Raw genomic sequence first — 19,173 nt, 5'->3', positions numbered from 1 at the left:
AATGCTTTATTTTTGTAACAAGCGCGACACCCAGTGGACGAAGTGAAAACGACACAGAAGCTTGAACTAAAGGAAACAGCCGGACCATTCAGGGTGTACAACAAATTAACAGCGTTAAGAGGACATTAAAGGAGCATTCATAGAATAAAATAATTTACAATAACTCAAATGAGTCAATTAAAATTAAAACTGAAAGAAGAAAAACAGATGCAAGAGCCAGAGGACTAAGTGGAGAGCTGCAGTCAACAGCCACTTAAGTTAAGGTTTCTGTTCATCTCACAAATGGGTTTATTTCATTTAATGGAAATAAAGCTGTTTCATATACAGGTTCACAGGATAAATCTAAGTGGTCGTGACATCATTAACAGAACAGAAAATTAAGAAAAGACATTCTGATACATAGTCAATTAATTCAGTTATGACAATATGATCATAAAAGATAAGCTGTTGCGGCTACACGAACAGAAGAAACTGTGAAATGAAGATAGACTGAGTGAGATTATTGCTGGAGGCTTGTGGACGTTTGTTCCGGTCCTCTACAGGAGCTGTGTGGGGTTCCCGGATATTTCCAGGGTCATGTTGACATACGTGACGGTCTAGAACCTCCCTCAGATGCTCAGTGGTGGACTTGCCAGGTGAATAGAGATGCTACCGGAGAACAAAGATGTTTTCAGCTTCCAGAAACCGTGTGAACAATCTAGTCAGTCTGTCATAGTGGAGAGTCACAGTGTTGATGGACAAAGGACACAACAATGAGATGTGGCCTCTCATCCTGGTGTGCAACGCCGTTCGTGACACCTGTGTCTCGAGTCTATGGCCAGATCAGAACTCCTCATTCGCATGAGGGATGTGGAATTTCGGGAGGTGATCTGTGAGGAAGTCACCTCTCCAACAAACAAGAGTTCAGTGATGGCGTGTGTTCGCTCACTGCAGTTCTTCCACTGCCGAGCAGGAGGAAGAACCACTGACACCACCTTCTGAGGAGGCTTACTGTTGAAAAAAGATCAGTTCCAGCAGCAGGATGCCAGTTGCCCTCCAGCGTGTGACACCTGTGGCATTGTGATGCCACATAGCCTGAGGATTCGTGACCTTTTGGTTGGCCCCCATCATGAGTGACATTAAAGAATCAAAGTAAAAGTATGCCCTCTAAATTGTTCCGTTCAGTACTTGGACATTCGACCCGTACATGTCCTGACAAAGCAGTGTCTGCTCCAGTTATGTCCTCTTGGAGTGTGCAGACTTCAAACTTGCCCTGTTTCCCTTTAATATTTTTTTCATCTTTAAGTCTTTTCAGAGTGAAAAGTAACTGATGAGGTCAGATGAATGTATTAGAGTAAAAGGTTTATTTCATGAAAAAAGTAAAGTCCCCCAAAAATTTGAATACTCAAGCGAAGTACAGATACTGCTCATCACTACACTCGAGTAATCTCCACTACTTCAAATTATTTCTCTGACCCCCCCCCCTTATTTGTTTGCTTATTAATTTATTGTTTTCTTCCTCCTTGTTTCCTAATATTTATGTGTATATCTGATCAATCAAGGTTTATTTCTGTCCTTGCTCGACCCGTGTCGTGTGCGAATAGATTTACGACGTCCTTCCCCTTTAAGTTGTTGCACAAAATTCACTTCCTCGTTACGTCACGCCCGCCCCGCCCCTCCAACTATTATTACGATGCTCCTCTCCGGTCGTCAGATCTCGTGACTTAACTACCTCCCGGGAACATGGACACTGCGCTGAAGTTTGTATTCCTACTACTAATGAGCCTCTCCTCCAGCCGGGGGCTGCAGTACAACGACGTGGACCGGCAGGCTGAACCCGCCGCCCGCGCCTCGAAATACGGCTCCTTATGGCCCCTGCCGCAGAAAGTGCAGACATCCGATGATGCATTCAAGTTAACCAGCGCCGGCTTTCAAATAGTGGACGCCAAAGAGTCATCGGCTGGCCCAAGCTGCAGCCTCCTGCAGGACGCCTTCAGGAGGTAATGGGCACCATCCCAATCAGTTCTTAGTGTTATTATTGTTGGTGTTTTATGTACGATTATTATTGTTGTTATCATCCTAGCATCCTGCTAAAACAAACAAACAAAAAAACCTCTCCATTCCGTGCTGCATTCAGGAACCCATGTTGTCTCCCTGTCAACAGGTACTATGAATACATCTTTGGCAGCGTTAAAAAGCAGGGGCTCAGCAGGGGCTGGCGAGCCGGCCCCTCGGAGCTGACGGGGCTGCAGGTGTGGATCACATCTCCTGACGCGGAATGTGACGGTTACCCCAGTTTGACCTCCGACGAGTCATGTGAGCTTGTTTGTCTTCCTGTTTGTGCCTGATGGCGCTGCGGTGGAAGTTACGACACGCATCAGAACGTAGAGAGGAACCTCAAAAGTGTCGTCAGAGGGACGCACCTCACTGGCGGAGTTTAGATTCCTGAGATATCAGATTTCTCTGCCAGAGCCCAAACTCCTGGTTTGGCTGTGGAATTAGAGATTACCTGAGATTACCTGGCTAGTAGATAATGGGATTGTTGTTAATCCAGACTAGACGTGTAACCCCCCCCCCCCCCCTCCCATGAGTGCTTACAACATTGACTTCAACTCATTATCAACCGGCTGTCAATCACCAAACTAAAAGTGACCTGACTGTTTCCAGATGAGCTGGTGGTGGATCAGCCGTTCGCTGTCCTGAAAGCGCCGAAGGTCTGGGGAGCTCTGCACGGTAGGAGAATCTCCAGGGAGTTCACTTCCTCTTCCTGCATCCCAAACAAAAAGGTTTTAAAATCGCACGTCTGAAGTTAAATCAGAGCCGAACCGTATGAAATAACTGGAAGAAAGTAAGGAATTCTTTCTGAAAGTATGTGTTTTAAATCAAATGTGCATAACTATTTGAAGACGTGTTGTCAAAGGCTTGCTGTTATTTAAAGATTTCTTTCTTGACACGATCGTCCAAAGTCTCCATCTTTTTTTAGGTCTGGAAACTTTCAGTCAGTTGGTGTATGAGGATGAATACGGAGCTGTAAGTGCGGGATGACGTCGAACTCGATGATAAATGCTTGAGGTGTGAAGTCCTTACACTTTAACTGCTTGTGTCTTTTTTCGCTTTTCTAGAAAAGCGTCAATTTATCTACAATCAGCGACTTCCCCAGATTTACCCACAGAGGAATCTTACTGGACAGCTCTCGCCACTTCCTGCCTATCAAAGTCATTTTGGCTACTCTGGTATGTTGGTAAAACCTCTCTTTTTATCGTTTTAATCGACCTCAGTTTTAAGGTTTTGTTTTGTTTTTCTTCCTTTTGCTCTTTCTCACAGGAAACAATGGCAATGAACAAATTCAATGTGTTCCACTGGCACATCGTGGACGATCCCTCCTTCCCGTATCTGAGCAGAACCTTCCCACAGCTGAGCCAGAAGGTCCGCTCACATTTCAGTGAATTTAGATTTTTTTTGTTTTTTGTTTTTTTTGTTTAGGGACGAAGACGCTACGCTCCGGAGTAGTTTGATGGTTTCATTTCTTTCAGGGAGCTTACCACCCGTACACACACGTGTACACGCCGGCCGACGTGAAGATGGTGATTGAATTTGCTCGTCTGAGAGGCATCCGTGTCATCCCAGAGTTTGACACCCCAGGTCACACACAGTCCTGGGGCAAAGGTGAGTTTTCACCAGCTTCACCTGTGTCTTCAGGGAACAGGCCAACTTTTTGGGGGGTATTAGACTTATTGTCCCACCTCCCCAGAACCAGACAAGAAGATGGATACCCTTCTCTCCACTGCAGAGTCCCACAGCTTGCTTTTAGTTAGCTTAGCACAGTGAATGGAAGTGGATGGGGAGGTTAGCATTCCTCCGTCAAGAGACAAATTCAACCACGGTTAAGAGTAGCAGTGGCTCTTCCAGCGGTCAGCAATTTGTTTTGCTGGCCAAAGTTACAATGAAGCATTTGAGGTGCTGCGTCAAATCACTACGCCCAGTCAGAAAAATAGTTCCTACCGTGCCTGATTCTAAAATTACACTGTCTGAAAGTTTGTATATGTAATTCCAAAATGGATGTTATGGAAAACCTTAGTTGTGGTCGTTCAGGCAAAGACCATTTCGTCGAAAATTGTAGTTGATGACTTGAGATGTAGGTATGCTAACACTTTCCACCCACTAGCATTCATGGTGCTGCGCTAACTGCTAGAGGGGCGTGTCTTAACTTCTTGTCTGGCTCTGGAGGAGAATGGCAAGTTTTATTTCCCTTCATTCAAATTAGATTTCTTTGTCTTTGAAGAGCAACTCTGAGGTATCAAAGCCACCCTCATCTACTCCACCCCTTTCCCTCTCAGGCCAGCCGGACCTGCTCACTCCCTGCTACGCTGGTTCCCAACCCTCCGGCAGCTTTGGACCGGTCAACCCCATTCTGAACACCACGTATGACTTCATGGGCCAGTTGTTCAGGGAGATCAGCACCGTGTTCCCTGATGCCTACATTCACCTTGGAGGCGATGAAGTGGACTTTACCTGCTGGTGAGGTTTCATGAACAGATGATCCTCAGCCTCAGAGGAAAAGACGCCGTCTGCGGCTGACTGCTGCGTGTGTTCTGTCCTGCAGGAAGTCCAACCCGGACATCCAGAAGTTCATGGAGCAACAAGGCTTCGGACAAGACTACAGCAAGCTGGAATCCTTTTATATTCAAAGGTTTGTCATTTATTTAGACGCCAGTCTTCAATGTTAATCTGAATATCTGCGAGTAAAGATACTCAATACTTTATTCACAAGAGACGGATTAAGATTTTGTTTTTAATTTTAATCTTTGATCTGGCAGACTTTTGGATATAGTCACCACCACCAAGAAGGGCTACATGATCTGGCAGGAGGTCTTTGACAATGGTGTGAAGGTAACTGAGGAGAAACAACAATACTACATTTGAATTAAGTTGCTGTTAAGTAACGTAGACCCATGGTGCTCCAGACAAGCCTCTACTGTGCCTCTGTGGACGTTAAAACCATGGAGGTTTTTTACTTCCAGGCAGTTTTTTTTTGGTTTCTGTCTGGATCAAAATTTAGATATAAAAATCTCAACTTTTTGAATTTACTGAAGCGCTCTTCCCAGAATACTGTTAAATACAAATTTCAAAGTGTTAAGGATGTCCTTTAAAGTGTATGTCTTTTTTTTTTTCTTCTTAATATTCCAAATCCCTCAGTCAAACTTTAGTTTGGATGGAAGCTCTGCCTCTGTGCTGAGCGCCTGGAGCACCGCGAGTCTGTGTTAAATACGTGACAATTTATCTGCCATTTCTCAGCAACTTTGTTTGAAGAGATATTAAAAATCTTTTTCATTCTGTCCTCATGTAAGAACAGTTTGACATTTTTGACAAATATGCTTATGGGCTGTCTTTCTGAAAGTTGCTGGTGTATAATATCGTTACCCCTCACGTCACGAACACGGCACGCAGGTGTTTAGCGAAGCGTAGCTTAGCACACCGACTGGAAACACAGGGGAAGAGCTAGCTTAACCTTGTCCAGTCCTCTTAGAAGTTAATTCTCTACATCTGAAGGGGCCTGTTTCTTATTTGTTCTTGTTTTATTCAAACGTATAAGACATTTTTTTAAAAAGGACATTATTAAGCTAGCTGGGGGTTTTTTTCTTCTTTTTCTTAACTAACACAACATTATGGGAGCTTAAGCTAACTAGCAGGTGGTGGTAGCTCCTTATTTCCTGTACAAACATGAGCAGTAAACACAAAAGCAAATAAGCATATTTTGCCCAAATGTCAAACTAATGTAGAATCTAATAAAGTACATTAGCTTGGCCTGTAACCGTTCCAGCTAAAGCCAGACACAGTAGTACATGTGTGGATCGGCGGCGGCGCTAATGAGGAAATGAGCAAGGTGACGGCGGCGGGATACACCACCATCCTCTCCGCCCCATGGTACCTAGATTTAATTAGCTACGCACAGGACTGGCAGAAGTACTACAAGGTTGAGCCACTCAGCTTCAACGGTCAGTTTGCATACTAACGGTGTCTCATGCCTGATCAACTGATTTGGGAGGGACTTTGATTTGGGCCTTGATTTTGTTCAACAGGCTTACGCTTTACAACTGCACAGTTGTGATGAGGCGAGACACTTAAGTGCAGAAACATGGGGCAGCGTGGTTGGTGGTTTAAGGTGTTTCTTTCTTGGTACCTGTTAACCAATCCCACTGTATTTCAAAATGAAAATAAAATTCTCAAGTAAGATATGAATAAAGGGTGAACGCGTCAGGTTTGAGTCTTCGTATACCCGGACTAGGAGGTTTTTGTTTTTTTGTTTTTTGTGATTATAATTTAAAACAAATGTGCAGTAAACAGAAGAGAAACTTTTCTTGGCCAATTTTGTTTTCATTCCGCTCGTTTTCCTTTTTTAATCTCTGTGTGCTGTGTAGCTGAAACCAGACACACTTATCCACGTCTGGAAGGGAAACCAGCAGCAATACCAGAGTGAGATGGCAAAAGTTACATCGTCAGGGTACCGGACCCTGCTCTCCACTCCCTGGTACCTGAACCGTATCGCCTACGGCCAGGACTGGCAGGGCCATTACAAGGCCGACCCACAGGATTTCCAGGGTTTGTCTGCAAGATTGACCTTGTAACTCTGGATGGAAATAGTCCTCTTTATATTCATTGTATTTAGCAGCTTTATGTAAAGGTGTGGGGACTTCGCTTCACTCGTGATGCTTTTATTGCTTTTTTTGTTGGCTTGACTGCGTTTTTATTTGCTGCCTTTTTGACTCTTGGGATGTAGAACATTATGATCGCTCCTGTGCATATTATGTGTAAGCCTGTTGAATGAACAAAAGGGAATGTGCTAACGGAGGAAATGTGATCGTGGTCTGTTGCAATGCCCCGTGATTTCATCTCTCGTCAACATGTGAAAACAGGAACTGACCAACAGAAGAAGCTTGTGATTGGAGGAGAAGCATGTTTGTGGGGAGAGTACGTGGACGCCACCAACCTGACACCGAGACTCTGGTAGGACTCGCTTGGAGTCTTCAAACTGATGGTATCATGGAACTTAAGAGGAAGTCCAAGTCTGAGAGGAGGGAGTGTCTGATATCCAAAGTTCGAGATCATGGGTCACTGTAACACAACTGAGTGGCACCACCGTGACTGCTGATGGCACGTTTTTGGTTGTTGTTTTTTGTTTTTGTATATTTTTGTGGGAGCTAGCATCAGCGTGGGTTCCCTCGGCCAAAAACCTCTGGGATTTTTGCACTGGATTTTGAATTATTGTTGAAAATATGCTGTGCGGTAAACGACTGTTTAAAAAAAACAACAACAACTTTTGTTCAGTGAGATAATCTCCATAAATGAACGTCGCCTTTATTGGTTTTAGAAGTGTAAAGTCAACTGTTAGAAGTATAAAACTAACGTTAGGCCATCAACCAACTTTGTCCGTAGCTCATACAAACATCAAACCATGACCGAAGGACTGTTGCTCGTTCTTTGTACACCTCCATCACACAGCGCTATTTTCAGGTTGTAGGCTGCCCCCCAGTGGTGTTGAATGTGATCAAAATGTCACATTTTATTTTCTATAAATCTTTTTTCCCTCCCAGGCCTCGTGCCAGTGCTGTGGCAGAGCGGCTTTGGAGCGCCAAGGATGTGACAGACATTAACGACGCTTTCAGCAGACTGTCCTTGCACCGTTGTCGTATGGTCGAGTGAGTATCTGAAGTCATTTGCTTAATTGCAAACGATGTATCATGCGACACTCTCATGCTAGAGCCAAAAAAGTGAAAAGTTTGATGTAAAACTCCTTGTTGTCATTGAAGGCGCGGGATCCCAGCCGAGCCGCTGTTTTCAAGCTTCTGTCCTCACGAGTACAAGGGCATCTGAACGCTGCCGGCGGCAGACAGAAGGACACAGACACACCGTCGCTCTCTTCCTCAGCACAGAATCAGATGTGAAGCTGCTTTCGTGTCACTTCGCTGTTCTGCACACCGTACAGAATCAATCTACTCAAATCTGCTCCACAGAACTCATCAAATGCCATAAACATCTTGAATTTATGACTGCACTCTTTTTTTATGTTTGTATAATTGATTGTGAATAAAAATGTTGACATTGAGGTCCTTACTGTGGCGTTTGATACTCAACAATAGTCGAAGCTGCGGGGGACGATACATTGGACACACAAGCCTCTTTATTTTATTTTGCTGTATTTTCATACTGTAAGTAGCAGACTAATACTCAGTGGTCTGGTCGCTCTGTCCTGGGAGAGTCCGACGTCCCTGATCACAACAGACCAGCCATTCTTTTGAGCACTTTGTTCTGGTCCTGGGTGTTCATGGCCTCGTAGGTGTCCAGCTCCACAGAGAAGGTGCCGTTGCCTGACGTCAGTGACCGCAGGACAGTAGAATAGCCCTTTACCGGGAAAGAATCATTTCGCACGTTAAACTGAGCCACAGGCTGAATGTTTGTACCGGATCTTCCTTCAACTCACCATCATCTCAGCCAGAGGCACATTTGCCAGCAGCACCTTGTTGCCATGACGACTCTGAACGTCTCTGACCATCCCCCGTCTCTGGGCTAAATCCCCCATCACCAAGCTAAGGTGCTCCTCCGCCACTGTCACCTCCACTGTCATCAGGGGCTCCAGGAGCTGCCCCCCTGCTAGTGTCATGGCCTGTGAGCAGCAGGAGCCATGCTGTGACATCACCATTGATGAGGCTGCTCTAGTTTACAGTGAAGACATGGAACTGGTTTACCTTGAGCATGCAGCGAGACACACAGGCTGACACCATGGCGGGAGATGTTCCCGATTCCACACTGACACTCTGGATTAGTGTAGAAACACCCTGTACAGGGTAACCTAGCAACGGACCTGAAGGTGGAGGAAAGTGTTTAAGGTGAGCTGTTATTCCATAATATTATTAAAGCCTGACTTCTTTTTGGGTTTATCCTTTCCTCACAAATGCGTAAGCTGAGCTCATAAAGATGCGTTTTCAGTTGTCACTTCCACTTGTGCTCTCTGAACATGGAAACGTTGATAAGTTCTGGGCTTTTTTAAATCCATGTGCGCTCCTTTGGGATCATGAGAGGAACTTCAGTGCAGTCACATATTTGACTGATTATGTGACTCTGTTTGAGAGATTTTAAATTGAAACTGAGTGTTGACGAGCACAAAGAGAGAACGACGTGGTTGAGATCAAGTTTACCTTGGAGGCACGAGCTGCGAACTCCATTCTCCACTGCTTCTTTCACTTCCGCTGACAGACTCTCAGCCAGTTCCTCTCTGAATGCTATTTCACATGACTCAGTGGTCGCGGGGGGGTCATCAGAGGGTCTGATGCTCAGCTCCACTGTCACCACGTGTCTTCTCTCCCTGATTGTGCGGTCCAATATATCTGCATCATTAGCAGAGCAAGAGAAGCCATGTTGGACATCTGCAGTTAGCAATTGTCAATATTCAACTCTACTTCTGTGTACTGTACCTTTAACGGAGGCCTCTTGAAGGATGGTCTCCCTGTAAGCCACCTGCAGGGGCCCCAGGTGAGTCTCGATGCCGTACTCCCTTTTGATCCGATCATGGATGATTTCGATGTGCAGCTCGCCCATCCCACACAGAATTGTCTGAGGAGGGGAAACATTTAGTTGTCTCAGAAGTAGCTTTGGTTCAAGAGGGTCCTGGTTCGTCCAGAGATGCCGTTACCTGCCCAGAGTCGGGGTCAACCCTGACTTTAAGACTGGGGTCTTCTTTCTGGAGGCAGTTGAGTGCATTCTCCAGGTCTTTCAGGAACAAAAACCACATGTGACTACAATGCAGCAACAGCCCAGATGCATGTGTAACAAAACTAATCGCTGTCACGCACCAGCCTGTTTGGACATGCTGGGGGGTTCTATGGTGCAGAAGAAGACGGGATCAGGGACTTCCACCCCTGATAGGACCACACTGGCATGTTCGCCAAGCTTCTTCCCCATCTTGCCATCGTCTCTGGCTCGGCGGGCTGCAGCAGCTGCCGAAGATTTGGACGAGACGATGGTGTCCCCTGTTACTGTCTTAAATGAAAAACATAAAGTTTTGTGGAGAAAGTCTGAAATAGCAACTACAGAAGAAGTGTGATGGTTTACCTGCTTGAGTCCGACAGCTAGAGCGATGTTTCCCGCTGTCATGGAGCCGATTTCTACGTGTTGGTCAGCAAACGGCACCAGCAGCCTGCTCATCCGCTCACTAGACAACACAGACGCAGAATATTCTCACCCATGCAGGAATAAAACTCGACTATCTGGTCAGATGCTGCTGCGAGGGTCAAAGGGTCAATCAGGGCTGACACAGAAACCGCATACGTGCTGTTCCTGTTGATGTTGTGAATCGCCGTCTGTGATTTCAGAGCACCAGAGTAGATCCTGAGGAAAACCAGAGGACCACGCTGCTTGTCATGGAGAACCTTGAAGGCCAGAGCACATAAGTCGTCCTTGTACCAGCGGCTGCAGGATGAATGGTGAAGAGAACAGTTTAGATCACTAAAACTAATTTCATAGGTATTAAAAAAATGCCATTTTGTGATAGTTTTACAACTTCCTCTGCAAAGAGGTTGGAGGTGTTCCTGCATTTTTCATGGTTTGCAACATCAGAGAAACCTGTCTGCACCCTAGTCAACTAAACCTGAGCTGTTAAGAGTCTCAGTCTGAGTCCTCCATGTTCTGATTGGCCGCAGGGGAACAGAAAGCAATCCAGAAGCGCTGACATCTACTTCAGCCTCTGAACTTTGAAATGAACAGTAAGTTTAGGATGTTATATTGCACCTCTCTAGCTCGGAAGTCATAAAGTGCAATACAATAAAAGACTAAAAACAAAAAAGAAAACAACAACAAGATCATAAATGCAGAAAATCATGTGAAACACAGCAGGACTAGAGCTACTGAGCTCGTCTACTTCACCGATTCGTAGCTGATTTCCAAACGAAATGTTCCAACATTAGCTGACATTTTCTGTTTGTTCAAATGTTTGGCAAGAAAATTAAACAGAAACGTAAAACCAGGACCTTTCTAAACACGCCACTTGCTGTGTTCTGAGTTCGTAAGAGGTTAAGGAGGCCACTCACACCAGGTCGTGATGCCGCTCGTTGGGAGACGGCAGGTAGGCAGTGATGGCATCGAGCAGAGGCTGAACACCTTTGTTTCTCAAAGAGCTCCCACAGAGAACCGGGACCCCTTTACGGGCCAGAGTCACCCGCCGCACAGCCTCCTGGAGCTGAGGACACGATCAACACGGTTTAGTCTGAGTTCACACGTTACTGTAGTTTGATCGATGTGTCACTCTGCACAGCACCTACTTTGATGGAGGGAACAGCATCAAAATTGTCGCCAAAATCAGTCAGCAACAGTTCAGCGAACTCATCATCTAAATCTGCAACCTGCGATTCAGAACACAAACCTTGCAACCTGCTAAAACTTCAAATCTAAGTCAACGTATCTGATGCTGTCAAAACGTTCAAACACTTACCTGCTCGATTAAAGCCGTCCTGGCATCACTGACCTCCAGCAGGAGATCTGGTTGGTCCAGCTGGTCCACGGGTTTGATGTCGAACACGCGACCATCATCCTCCAGAGACTTTGGCTTCCAGATCAGACTCTGTTGGGTTAGTAAGTCAACGACACCGGAGAAGCTCTTACCACTGCCCACGGGAATCTGTGAAACAGGGTAGCTCGCTATCAGTCCATGGTAGCAGCTCAGTTTTGATACATCAGCGTTATTAAATGGCACAGTCACAAATAACATTGAGCTGAGCTTGAGTCTGCATTTCTGCTTTTAATCTGTTTTACCTGCTTGAAAAGATTCTGCTTTTTTCTTTTTCTGCATTCTTACCTGGAGGACGACTGGATTTACTTTCAACTTCTGTCTTATGCTCTCTATGGAAAAATTCAGACTGTGGGAGGGAAAAAAGTCAATTTAAAGTTGATATTGAAAGGAAAGCAATTAAAATCATGTTTGGCAGAAGTGAGTCACTCACTTGGCTGCAGGTTTATCCATCTTATTCAGGAAACAAACACACGGAATATGATGCTTCTCTGCTTGTCTCCACACGGTCAGAGTCTGAGCCTGTGGGTGCAAACACCAAGTGTGCTGTGTGTTCAGTGTGCATCACAAATCCTTCCTTGCATAAGCAAAGATGCAGCGTGAACGTTGAGCTCTGACCTCGACACCAGCGGATGCATCAAACACTGCAACGGCCCCATCCAGAACCCGAAGCGCCCGTTCCACCTCCAGAGTGAAGTCGACATGTCCTGGAACGACATGAGCTCACGTGCAGTGGCAGCTTTTCTCATTTCTGCTGAGATTTTGTATTTTGACGAGTTCACTTTGATAGATTTTCTACCTGGGGTGTCTATCAGGTTTATTCTGTGGCTCTTCCAATCAAATGTGACCGCTGCCGACTGTATGGTGATGCCACGTTCCCTCTCTTGAGCCATAAAATCTGTGACAGTGTCCCCATCGTCCACATCTGAAACATTTACAGAAATAAACTAAGACATAAACTGGAATTGTGGGGAATAATACCAATGTCCCTGCACACACCTCCCAGTGCTCTGGTATAGCCAGAGTAGTACAGCATCCTCTCTGTGGTCGTTGTCTTTCCTGCATCAATGTGAGCCATAATGCCGATGTTTCGGATCCTGTGCACAAGATCATACGCATCCTGAAATGTGGCAAAATCCAGACAGCAGTGCGAAGATGTGAGCAAAGGAAGCAGTTGCTTACTTGCATACATCCGGGTTGGCCACAGCCCGCAGTGACTTGACATCATCTATCAATAGAGAACATTGATTACAACTAAATCAGCAATGTTGTTATTAATCATCTTAATGTAAAGATGAATAAGTCAGTATTATGGCAAATACAATGATTCATGCAAATCAAAACTGTCTGTCTTGAAAGGTTCATCTTTACGGTTTTCAGTTTGACACATTTGTCTTGTCAAATATTAAGCTATTACTCCATTATTACAACTATCAAGAATGAAGTGCAAAAGGTTTTCTATTTTTCACTTCTTTTCCCCTCAATATTACATGCATGCAAAAAAGAAAGGAAAATACAGGATTAATCATTATTTGCATTGCAAAAACTCATCAACATCTTCAAAGAATTCATCTGTATTTTATTTTAAAATATATAAATATAAATATATAAATATATAAATATATATAATATATATATATATATATATATATATATATATATATATATATATATATATATATATATATATATATATATATATATATATATCACCCAATTAAAGCACTCAACAAATCAGGTCATGAAAACAACACACCTGGAAGAAAACTGTAATGTCGTTTAAAGAGACATCTCAGTCTCCGTCTGCAGCTCTGAAGCCCAGTGCTTAATAAACACCTTCCCTGAAAATGACAGTGAAAGCGTCACGTAGCCACCATGATATTAGTATAATGTATCAGTAACTGATGGTACATAGATTTAATCCTACCCAAATCATCCTGTTACTGTCCTCAAGGAATCGACACAAACATATTTATAAATATCTTCCAAATGAATTCTTCATAATCCCCATGTCAGCCACGTTTGAGAAAATACGTCGGCTCGGCTTTATGTATTGAAACGTCCTACAAAACAGCTTATTTTTACAAACGTTACACTTCCATCAAGCACAGCTCTGAAATACATCCGACATAAAACGCGTGTGAGGCGTATAGTTCCGGTTATTGATATTGATAAAAGTTCCCGTCGAAATTTCAAATAAAAAAATTGAGCAAATGTCTTTGAATAATTCATTATAAAAAATGGGGCCTTATTCGTATTTTAAACTGGCTAGAAAGTGAAGGAATCGCGTCTGACTTGAGTTCGTCGTTAAGCCGGTCATGTTTTTCTGACGGACAATTCTGTACGTCACAGAAAGGTATTTCCTCTAAGTATCGGCTCTGGGAAAACAACATCTTTAGGACCCGAGCCTCCGAGAAAAAACATCAAATTATCTACCCCTGTACCGGCGGACCCTACCTCAGACGCTTTCTTTGTAACATCTAGCTCTCGAAACACAAAATGGTAAGAAGGCAACCTCAATATCTGCGGTGTTTCACTTATAGCTGGCATTTTAGCGCCTTAGCATGTTGTGCTATCGCTAGCTGGAGCTCACATGTGGCGGGGGGGACGTGCTGCTGCTGCGCCACGGTGTTGTGTACAAAGTATACAGGTTGTGACTTTCCCAACCTAACAAGTATCAGAATATTCAGTGGAATAGCGTGACATGCTATTCTTGGGGAAATATAACTGCAAATTTATCTACTGTGGATAGAATGCGACTTAAGTTACTTGTAGGAAACGTCAAACAGTCACGATTACTGGAACTACAGTCTCTCAGTGGTGTGGTCACCTTGTCTTCAGCGTTGTTTTTTCTTAAAAACCCAACTGAAGTGGAAATTTTATAATTTAACATACTTTTGATGCATCGACAAACAGGTTATGTGACTATTATTTATCAATTCGTTATCTCATCTGTTAAAATCTCTAAGGTCAAAATAGGTTTTTAGAGAGTGTGCATGGGGCAAGAGAACATATGAAAATAATAATTTTTCGTGACACTGCTGGTCTGTTGTGCGCAGGTTCAAAGTCCTGTATACAAGTTGAGAATGTGGTATATGTAAATACATATTTTGGTTTCTAGTGAGTTTCTCACTTTCGAAGCACACTTTTTGATTCAGATCAACTCGTGCCCTCACACTCTGCCTGAAATCATGGTGTCATGATTGATGACCAGCTGACCTTTAAGGTACATGTGGCCTCGAGTGCTCGGTCTTGTCGATATGCCCTCTGTGACATCAGGAGGATCAGACCCAACCTGACACAACAAGCCACTCAGCTTCTGGTGCGGGCCCTTGTGATTTCACACGTCGACTACTGCAGCTCTCTCCTAGCAGGCCTCCCTGCCTGTACATTTAAACCTCTGCAGATGATCCAGAATGCAGCAGCACGTCCGCTCTTTAATTTGCCCAATACTGCACTTGTCGCCCCACTGTTGATGTCTCTTCACTGGTTTCCAGTGGCAGCGTGAATCAGATTCAAACCTTCTGGTTTTCACAAAACACTGACAAGAACGGTTCCTGCCTACCTGGAACCCCTCGTTCAGGTCTACACTCCCCCTCGCCTGCTACGCTCTGTCCGTGAGAGACGGCTGGTGCTCCCAGCCCAGCATGGCTCTGAGTCTCCAGCTAGACTCTTCTCCTCTCCTCTCAAATGGTGGAATGAACTACCCAACTCCATATGATCTGCAGAGTCCCTTGAGACTTTTGAGAGTGCTTTAAAACTCAACTGTTCAGGGAACACTGAGACACTTAAACCTGACCCTTCTCCTCTTTGTCCTCAGGGTAGAACGAGTCAGAAGGATTAAGTCCCGGTTGTTAGTGAATACTTAGCACTGAAAATGTTGAATATTGAATGTGCTGAGTCTTGAAAGATATAGTTGATGTTGAATTATTCTTTGTAGTCCACTGTGGTTACATTATATTAAGGAAACTTTTTCTGCCACTAGATGGCAGCACCTGCAGGTAATCAAACTTGAAGCGCTTTGTCATACCTATTAAGGTTTTGCCTCCAGTCACAGTTGTTGCCTGTGTTGTACGTGGCTTTGGACAAAAGCGTCTGCTAGCTGAAATTGTAGAATTGTAGAACACTGGAATCGCGGATGTCTGCTTGTCAGCCTTGAGATGATATAAACGAGATTTACCGCCATCGTCCAAAAGTTTGTCTTGCAGTGAAAGTTCTGTAAATCATTGTGTCCTGCTCATTTCCTGATTGCAATGAAATTCAAATCAAGGACACATATGAAAATGTTTACTTCTTTTGAGCAGTTTTTTCTAAACTTTTGAACATCAGTGGCAGTATCGCCTTATTTAAATCTTGTTCGATGATTGTTTTTCCAAATGAAACCATGCTAAGGGGTTTTTTTCTGAGCTGTAATAAGCAACATAAGGAGGTAGAAACAAAAAGGAGGTTAATATGTTTCAGTTGGGGAGATTTTGCTGTGTGTTAATGTTGAACATAACTTCCCATTTGCAAACAACAAAGAGGACATATTTATATGGATCCTGCTTGGTATATTAACATCAGGAACAATGTGTGGTCGAGTATCCTAGTGTGTTGTGTGCTGTAGTTTCCTGTGTGGTACTTTGTATTGAGAAGGATCTGAACCAACAGATTTGTACAACAAACAAAATAGTTGCATGTTTTAAGATAAAGATAATTAGATTTTTTTCCCCGTGTGATTCCTTTTTAGCCTCAGAACGAGCACATTGAGTTGCACCGCAAGAGGCACGGCTACCGCCTGGACCATCATGAAAGGAAAAGGAAGAAGGAGAGCCGTGAGGTCCACGAGAGGTCCCACAAAGCCAGAAAGATGATCGGCTTGAAAGCCAAACTGTACCACAAACAGAGACACGCGGAGAAGATCCAGATGAAGAAGACGTGAGTATGACAGCAGGCAGCAGCTTTGCCTTGTTGGATGGCTTCTTTTAGCTGGTTGTTTGATGAACTGCCAACAAATCCTGGCTTGTATCTATGCAGCATCAAAATGCATGAACAGAGGAAAACTAAGCAGAAGAATGATGATAAGACCCCAGAGGGAGCAGTGCCAGCCTACCTGCTGGACAGAGAGGGACAGTCCCGGGCCAAGGTCCTCTCCAACATGATCAAACAGAAGAGGAAAGAGAAGGCTGTAAGTACTGAAGGAAAACTGTCCGTCGACAACCCTGTATTTTACCCCTTTCACACTGAGAAAAAGGTGTGTCAACGTGGGTTTTTTACCCGTGTTTGCTTGGCATTGGGGCGCATTCAAGCTTCCAGCAGACGTGGGTCTGAACTCCCGCTGTGACAGCTGCGTGCCTGTGTTTTTCTCTCTCGTACGTCATTGCGCTGGCAATGTTAAAATACTGGTGATGTTCCCATGAATCTCCGTGTTCCGTACGGTTCCAGAAATCTGCCGCCAGATCTCCCCTTCACCGCAGATGATGAGCAGCTCACGGACTTCACAATCTTTCCAGTGCGCTGCCATGATTGATTAAAAAAGATGTGCAAGATCGCTGTACAAGTTGTTTGTTAACACGGTCGCTCTCACAATGACAGCTTGACAGGCGGCACAGTGACTAAATTAGAATCCGACAGGAAGGTCGCTTGAACCATGAGACAACACGGGTTGCGTTTTTTACACTGCAGCCGCGCCGCGCCACGAAACACCCGTGTCACTTGGCGAGTCGGTCGACGCGGGTCAAAATACTGAGTCGACCCCTTCAGAGTGCCCAAACACCTGTGTTCACCTGCGTGTAGTGTGAAAGGGGCTTTTCACTGGTCGTCCTGTGTGTGACATCGAAAACGTTGCATTCACCAAACTATTGTGTGTTTTCTGCAGGGTAAATGGGAGGTGCCCCTGCCAAAGGTGCGAGCCCAGGGAGAGACAGAAGTGCTCAAAGTCATCAGAACTGGAAAGAGACAAAAGAAAGCCTGGAAGAGGATGGTGACAAAAGTGTGTTTTGTCGGCGACGGCTTCACTCGTAAACCTCCTAAGTACGAGCGTTTCATCAGACCCATGGTAAGACCGCGCGTGGGAACCTCCTCCTCTCTCTTTCATGTCCACTTGTGATGAAAACTCGTGATTTTTCTCTCTCCCCCGTCTCATTAAGGGTCTGCGTTTTAAGAAAGCTCATGTCACACATCCAGAGCTGAAGGCCACCTTCTGTCTTCCCATCCTTGGAGTCAAGAAGAACCCCTCGTCACCCCTCTACACCTCTCTGGGTGTCATCACCAAGGGAACGGTCGTAGAGGTCAATGTCAGCGAGCTGGGATTGGTTACACAGGGAGGAAAAGTTGTTTGGGGTGAGTCACTGATGAGATTTTGTGGGAACCCATTTTGGTGCTGGACGAGAGTAACTGACTCTTCCGTGATGAGGAAACTCAGATTTTTTGCTCCGTCTGCCTTGTAAAACCTGATCCCAGATCAGTTCCCTCCAAAGATCTCATTCAGCTGATGAGAGCTTTATCCTGGAAGGAGACATCCCAGTGGAAATCACAGCTAGCTTGCAGGTGGCTAAGCTAACGCTGGCTCTCGTTTGTGCTTCGTCTTGTGTTTATATCACTGACAGACTGACATGTCCCGGGGATTTGTTTTTGTTATGTTCTGTTGGTTGTGAATCCATTCCTTGTTTTGATTGATAACTGGCAGCCGTCACGGTGGTTGCTGTTCCTTGCTGACGCCCTCGATAATTCCTGCAGTAACTTGAGATGAGAAAATAGAACTCCTGCGCATCCCCAGTCCAGATATTTGACGTGTGATGTGCACCACAGTATTTTGTCTCTTTGCTGTTTATTGATACTCGTGTGAACAAGAATTCCCGCTGCCGTTGTCAGCGGAAATGGATACACGGCGTAGTACAGAGCAGATCCTCCGTAGAAAGCAGGCCGTTTCTCACAAAAGTCTTTAGAATGTGTGTGTGCATGGAGAAGATTCCAGTTGTGTAAGTGGGATGAACTTGCTGGAGTAATAGAATCCTGTTGTGGTAATTATTACATGGATCGGATGATTTGGCGCTGATGTTCTCAATGAAATGTTTTGCTGTTCCTCTCAGGTAAATATGCTCAGGTGACGAACAACCCCGAGAACGATGGCTGCATCAATGCCGTTCTGCTGGTGTGAGGCTCCTGGCCTCGTCACAGACTGTCACCTCTCACTTGGTGCTGGTTCAAGGAAGGCGCTTCAAACCTCAGGACCCCCAGGACGATCGCTGCACTCGGCGTCGTGTTAAGGAGGAGAACACCTGGGCTGCTCACCACATTCGATATAAACGGCTGATCTGACAGCGGATCTGTGTTTTGTCTTTTTTTTCCGTCATTTATGGAAATGTAATGAGCCACTTCCTTTAGGATGGATGGGACAGTTTTGGTGTAAACTATCCAATCTACCATCTTGGAGTGTTTTGCTGTAAAACTTCCATATAAAATATAAGAAACAATTAAAAAAAAAAAAAAAAGAGGTGTGTCCTGTACTTCCAGTCCAGTACTGATATCTGGGACTGATTTGGAGTTCCTAGGTCATGTGATGTGGCTGTTATTGGAAAAGCTATCCATTTTGCACAATATGAACAAATTTTGCAGTAAAGTATTCAGTATATCAGTTGTGAATCTGTGTGTGTGTG

The 19,173-nt window shown here is 44.6% G+C and overlaps 3 protein-coding genes across 4 annotated transcripts; 2 read left to right on the top strand and 1 right to left on the bottom strand.

The window, feature by feature from the left end:
* The first annotated feature begins 1,664 nt into the window (after window positions 1-1,664).
* hexb (hexosaminidase B (beta polypeptide)) lies at window positions 1,665-8,083 on the top strand. Of its 2 annotated transcripts, none has more exons than XM_086187552.1 (14): window positions 1,665-1,979; window positions 2,144-2,295; window positions 2,647-2,712; window positions 2,963-3,009; window positions 3,102-3,212; window positions 3,304-3,405; window positions 3,513-3,645; window positions 4,317-4,497; window positions 4,583-4,669; window positions 4,797-4,869; window positions 6,399-6,579; window positions 6,894-6,984; window positions 7,572-7,676; window positions 7,788-8,083. In XM_086187552.1, the coding sequence occupies exons 1-14, from the start codon at window positions 1,723-1,725 to the stop codon at window positions 7,849-7,851; spliced, it is 1,650 nt and encodes a 549-aa protein (XP_086043678.1). In that variant the 5' UTR covers window positions 1,665-1,722; the 3' UTR covers window positions 7,852-8,083. The 2 variants fall into 2 exon arrangements, with proteins under 2 accessions (XP_086043678.1, XP_086043681.1); XM_086187555.1 differs by lacking the exon at window positions 6,399-6,579 and adding an exon at window positions 5,801-5,975 and having other exon boundaries at window positions 1,666-1,979.
* A 57-nt stretch (window positions 8,084-8,140) lies between these two features.
* gfm2 (GTP dependent ribosome recycling factor mitochondrial 2) lies at window positions 8,141-13,657 on the bottom strand. Its single transcript, XM_086187550.1, has 20 exons — window positions 13,464-13,657; window positions 13,293-13,377; window positions 12,719-12,764; window positions 12,536-12,633; window positions 12,336-12,461; window positions 12,155-12,243; window positions 11,970-12,058; window positions 11,825-11,885; window positions 11,462-11,647; window positions 11,292-11,372; window positions 11,061-11,209; window positions 10,303-10,443; window positions 10,087-10,186; window positions 9,828-10,014; window positions 9,668-9,744; window positions 9,450-9,588; window positions 9,174-9,362; window positions 8,724-8,839; window positions 8,459-8,641; window positions 8,141-8,379 (listed from the first exon to the last, which is right to left on the bottom strand). Exons 1-20 carry the CDS (start codon window positions 13,470-13,472, stop codon window positions 8,251-8,253), a joined length of 2,280 nt encoding a protein of 759 aa, XP_086043676.1. The 5' UTR covers window positions 13,473-13,657; the 3' UTR covers window positions 8,141-8,250.
* Window positions 13,658-13,886: 229 nt separating this feature from the next.
* nsa2 (NSA2 ribosome biogenesis homolog (S. cerevisiae)) lies at window positions 13,887-19,159 on the top strand. Its single transcript, XM_086187557.1, has 6 exons — window positions 13,887-14,038; window positions 16,266-16,453; window positions 16,553-16,703; window positions 17,394-17,573; window positions 17,665-17,857; window positions 18,607-19,159. The coding sequence occupies exons 1-6, from the start codon at window positions 14,036-14,038 to the stop codon at window positions 18,672-18,674; spliced, it is 783 nt and encodes a 260-aa protein (XP_086043683.1). The 5' UTR covers window positions 13,887-14,035; the 3' UTR covers window positions 18,675-19,159.
* The last annotated feature ends 14 nt before the right edge of the window (window positions 19,160-19,173 follow it).

Source organism: Aulostomus chinensis, chromosome 19 (assembly GCF_037954235.1).
Source record: "Aulostomus chinensis isolate RoL2024-O1b breed Wild chromosome 19, RoL_Achi_v1.0, whole genome shotgun sequence".
NCBI classification, from domain to species: domain Eukaryota; kingdom Metazoa; phylum Chordata; class Actinopteri; order Syngnathiformes; family Aulostomidae; genus Aulostomus; species Aulostomus chinensis.
The sequence above is the reverse complement of the archived record's forward strand: the minus strand, read 5'-3'. Positions and strand labels throughout refer to the sequence as shown.

Bases quoted from the DNA above. Each gene is read 5' to 3' on its own strand.
- hexb (XM_086187552.1), top strand. From the start codon at position 1,723: ATGGACACTGCGCTGAAGTTTGTATTCCTACTACTAATGAGCCTCTCC. The intron at 2,296-2,646 runs GTGAGCTTGTTT...GACTGTTTCCAG, and splicing joins TTTGACCTCCGACGAGTCAT to ATGAGCTGGTGGTGGATCAG. The intron at 6,580-6,893 runs GTTTGTCTGCAA...ATGTGAAAACAG, and splicing joins CGACCCACAGGATTTCCAGG to GAACTGACCAACAGAAGAAG.
- gfm2 (XM_086187550.1), bottom strand. The intron at 12,765-13,292 runs GTGTGTTGTTTT...CTCTATTGATAG, and splicing joins ACATTACAGTTTTCTTCCAG to ATGATGTCAAGTCACTGCGG. The intron at 12,244-12,335 runs GTAGAAAATCTA...ATGTCGTTCCAG, and splicing joins AAACCTGATAGACACCCCAG to GACATGTCGACTTCACTCTG.
- nsa2 (XM_086187557.1), top strand. The intron at 16,454-16,552 runs GTGAGTATGACA...GTATCTATGCAG, and splicing joins AAGATCCAGATGAAGAAGAC to CATCAAAATGCATGAACAGA. The intron at 16,704-17,393 runs GTAAGTACTGAA...TGTTTTCTGCAG, and splicing joins AGAAGAGGAAAGAGAAGGCT to GGTAAATGGGAGGTGCCCCT.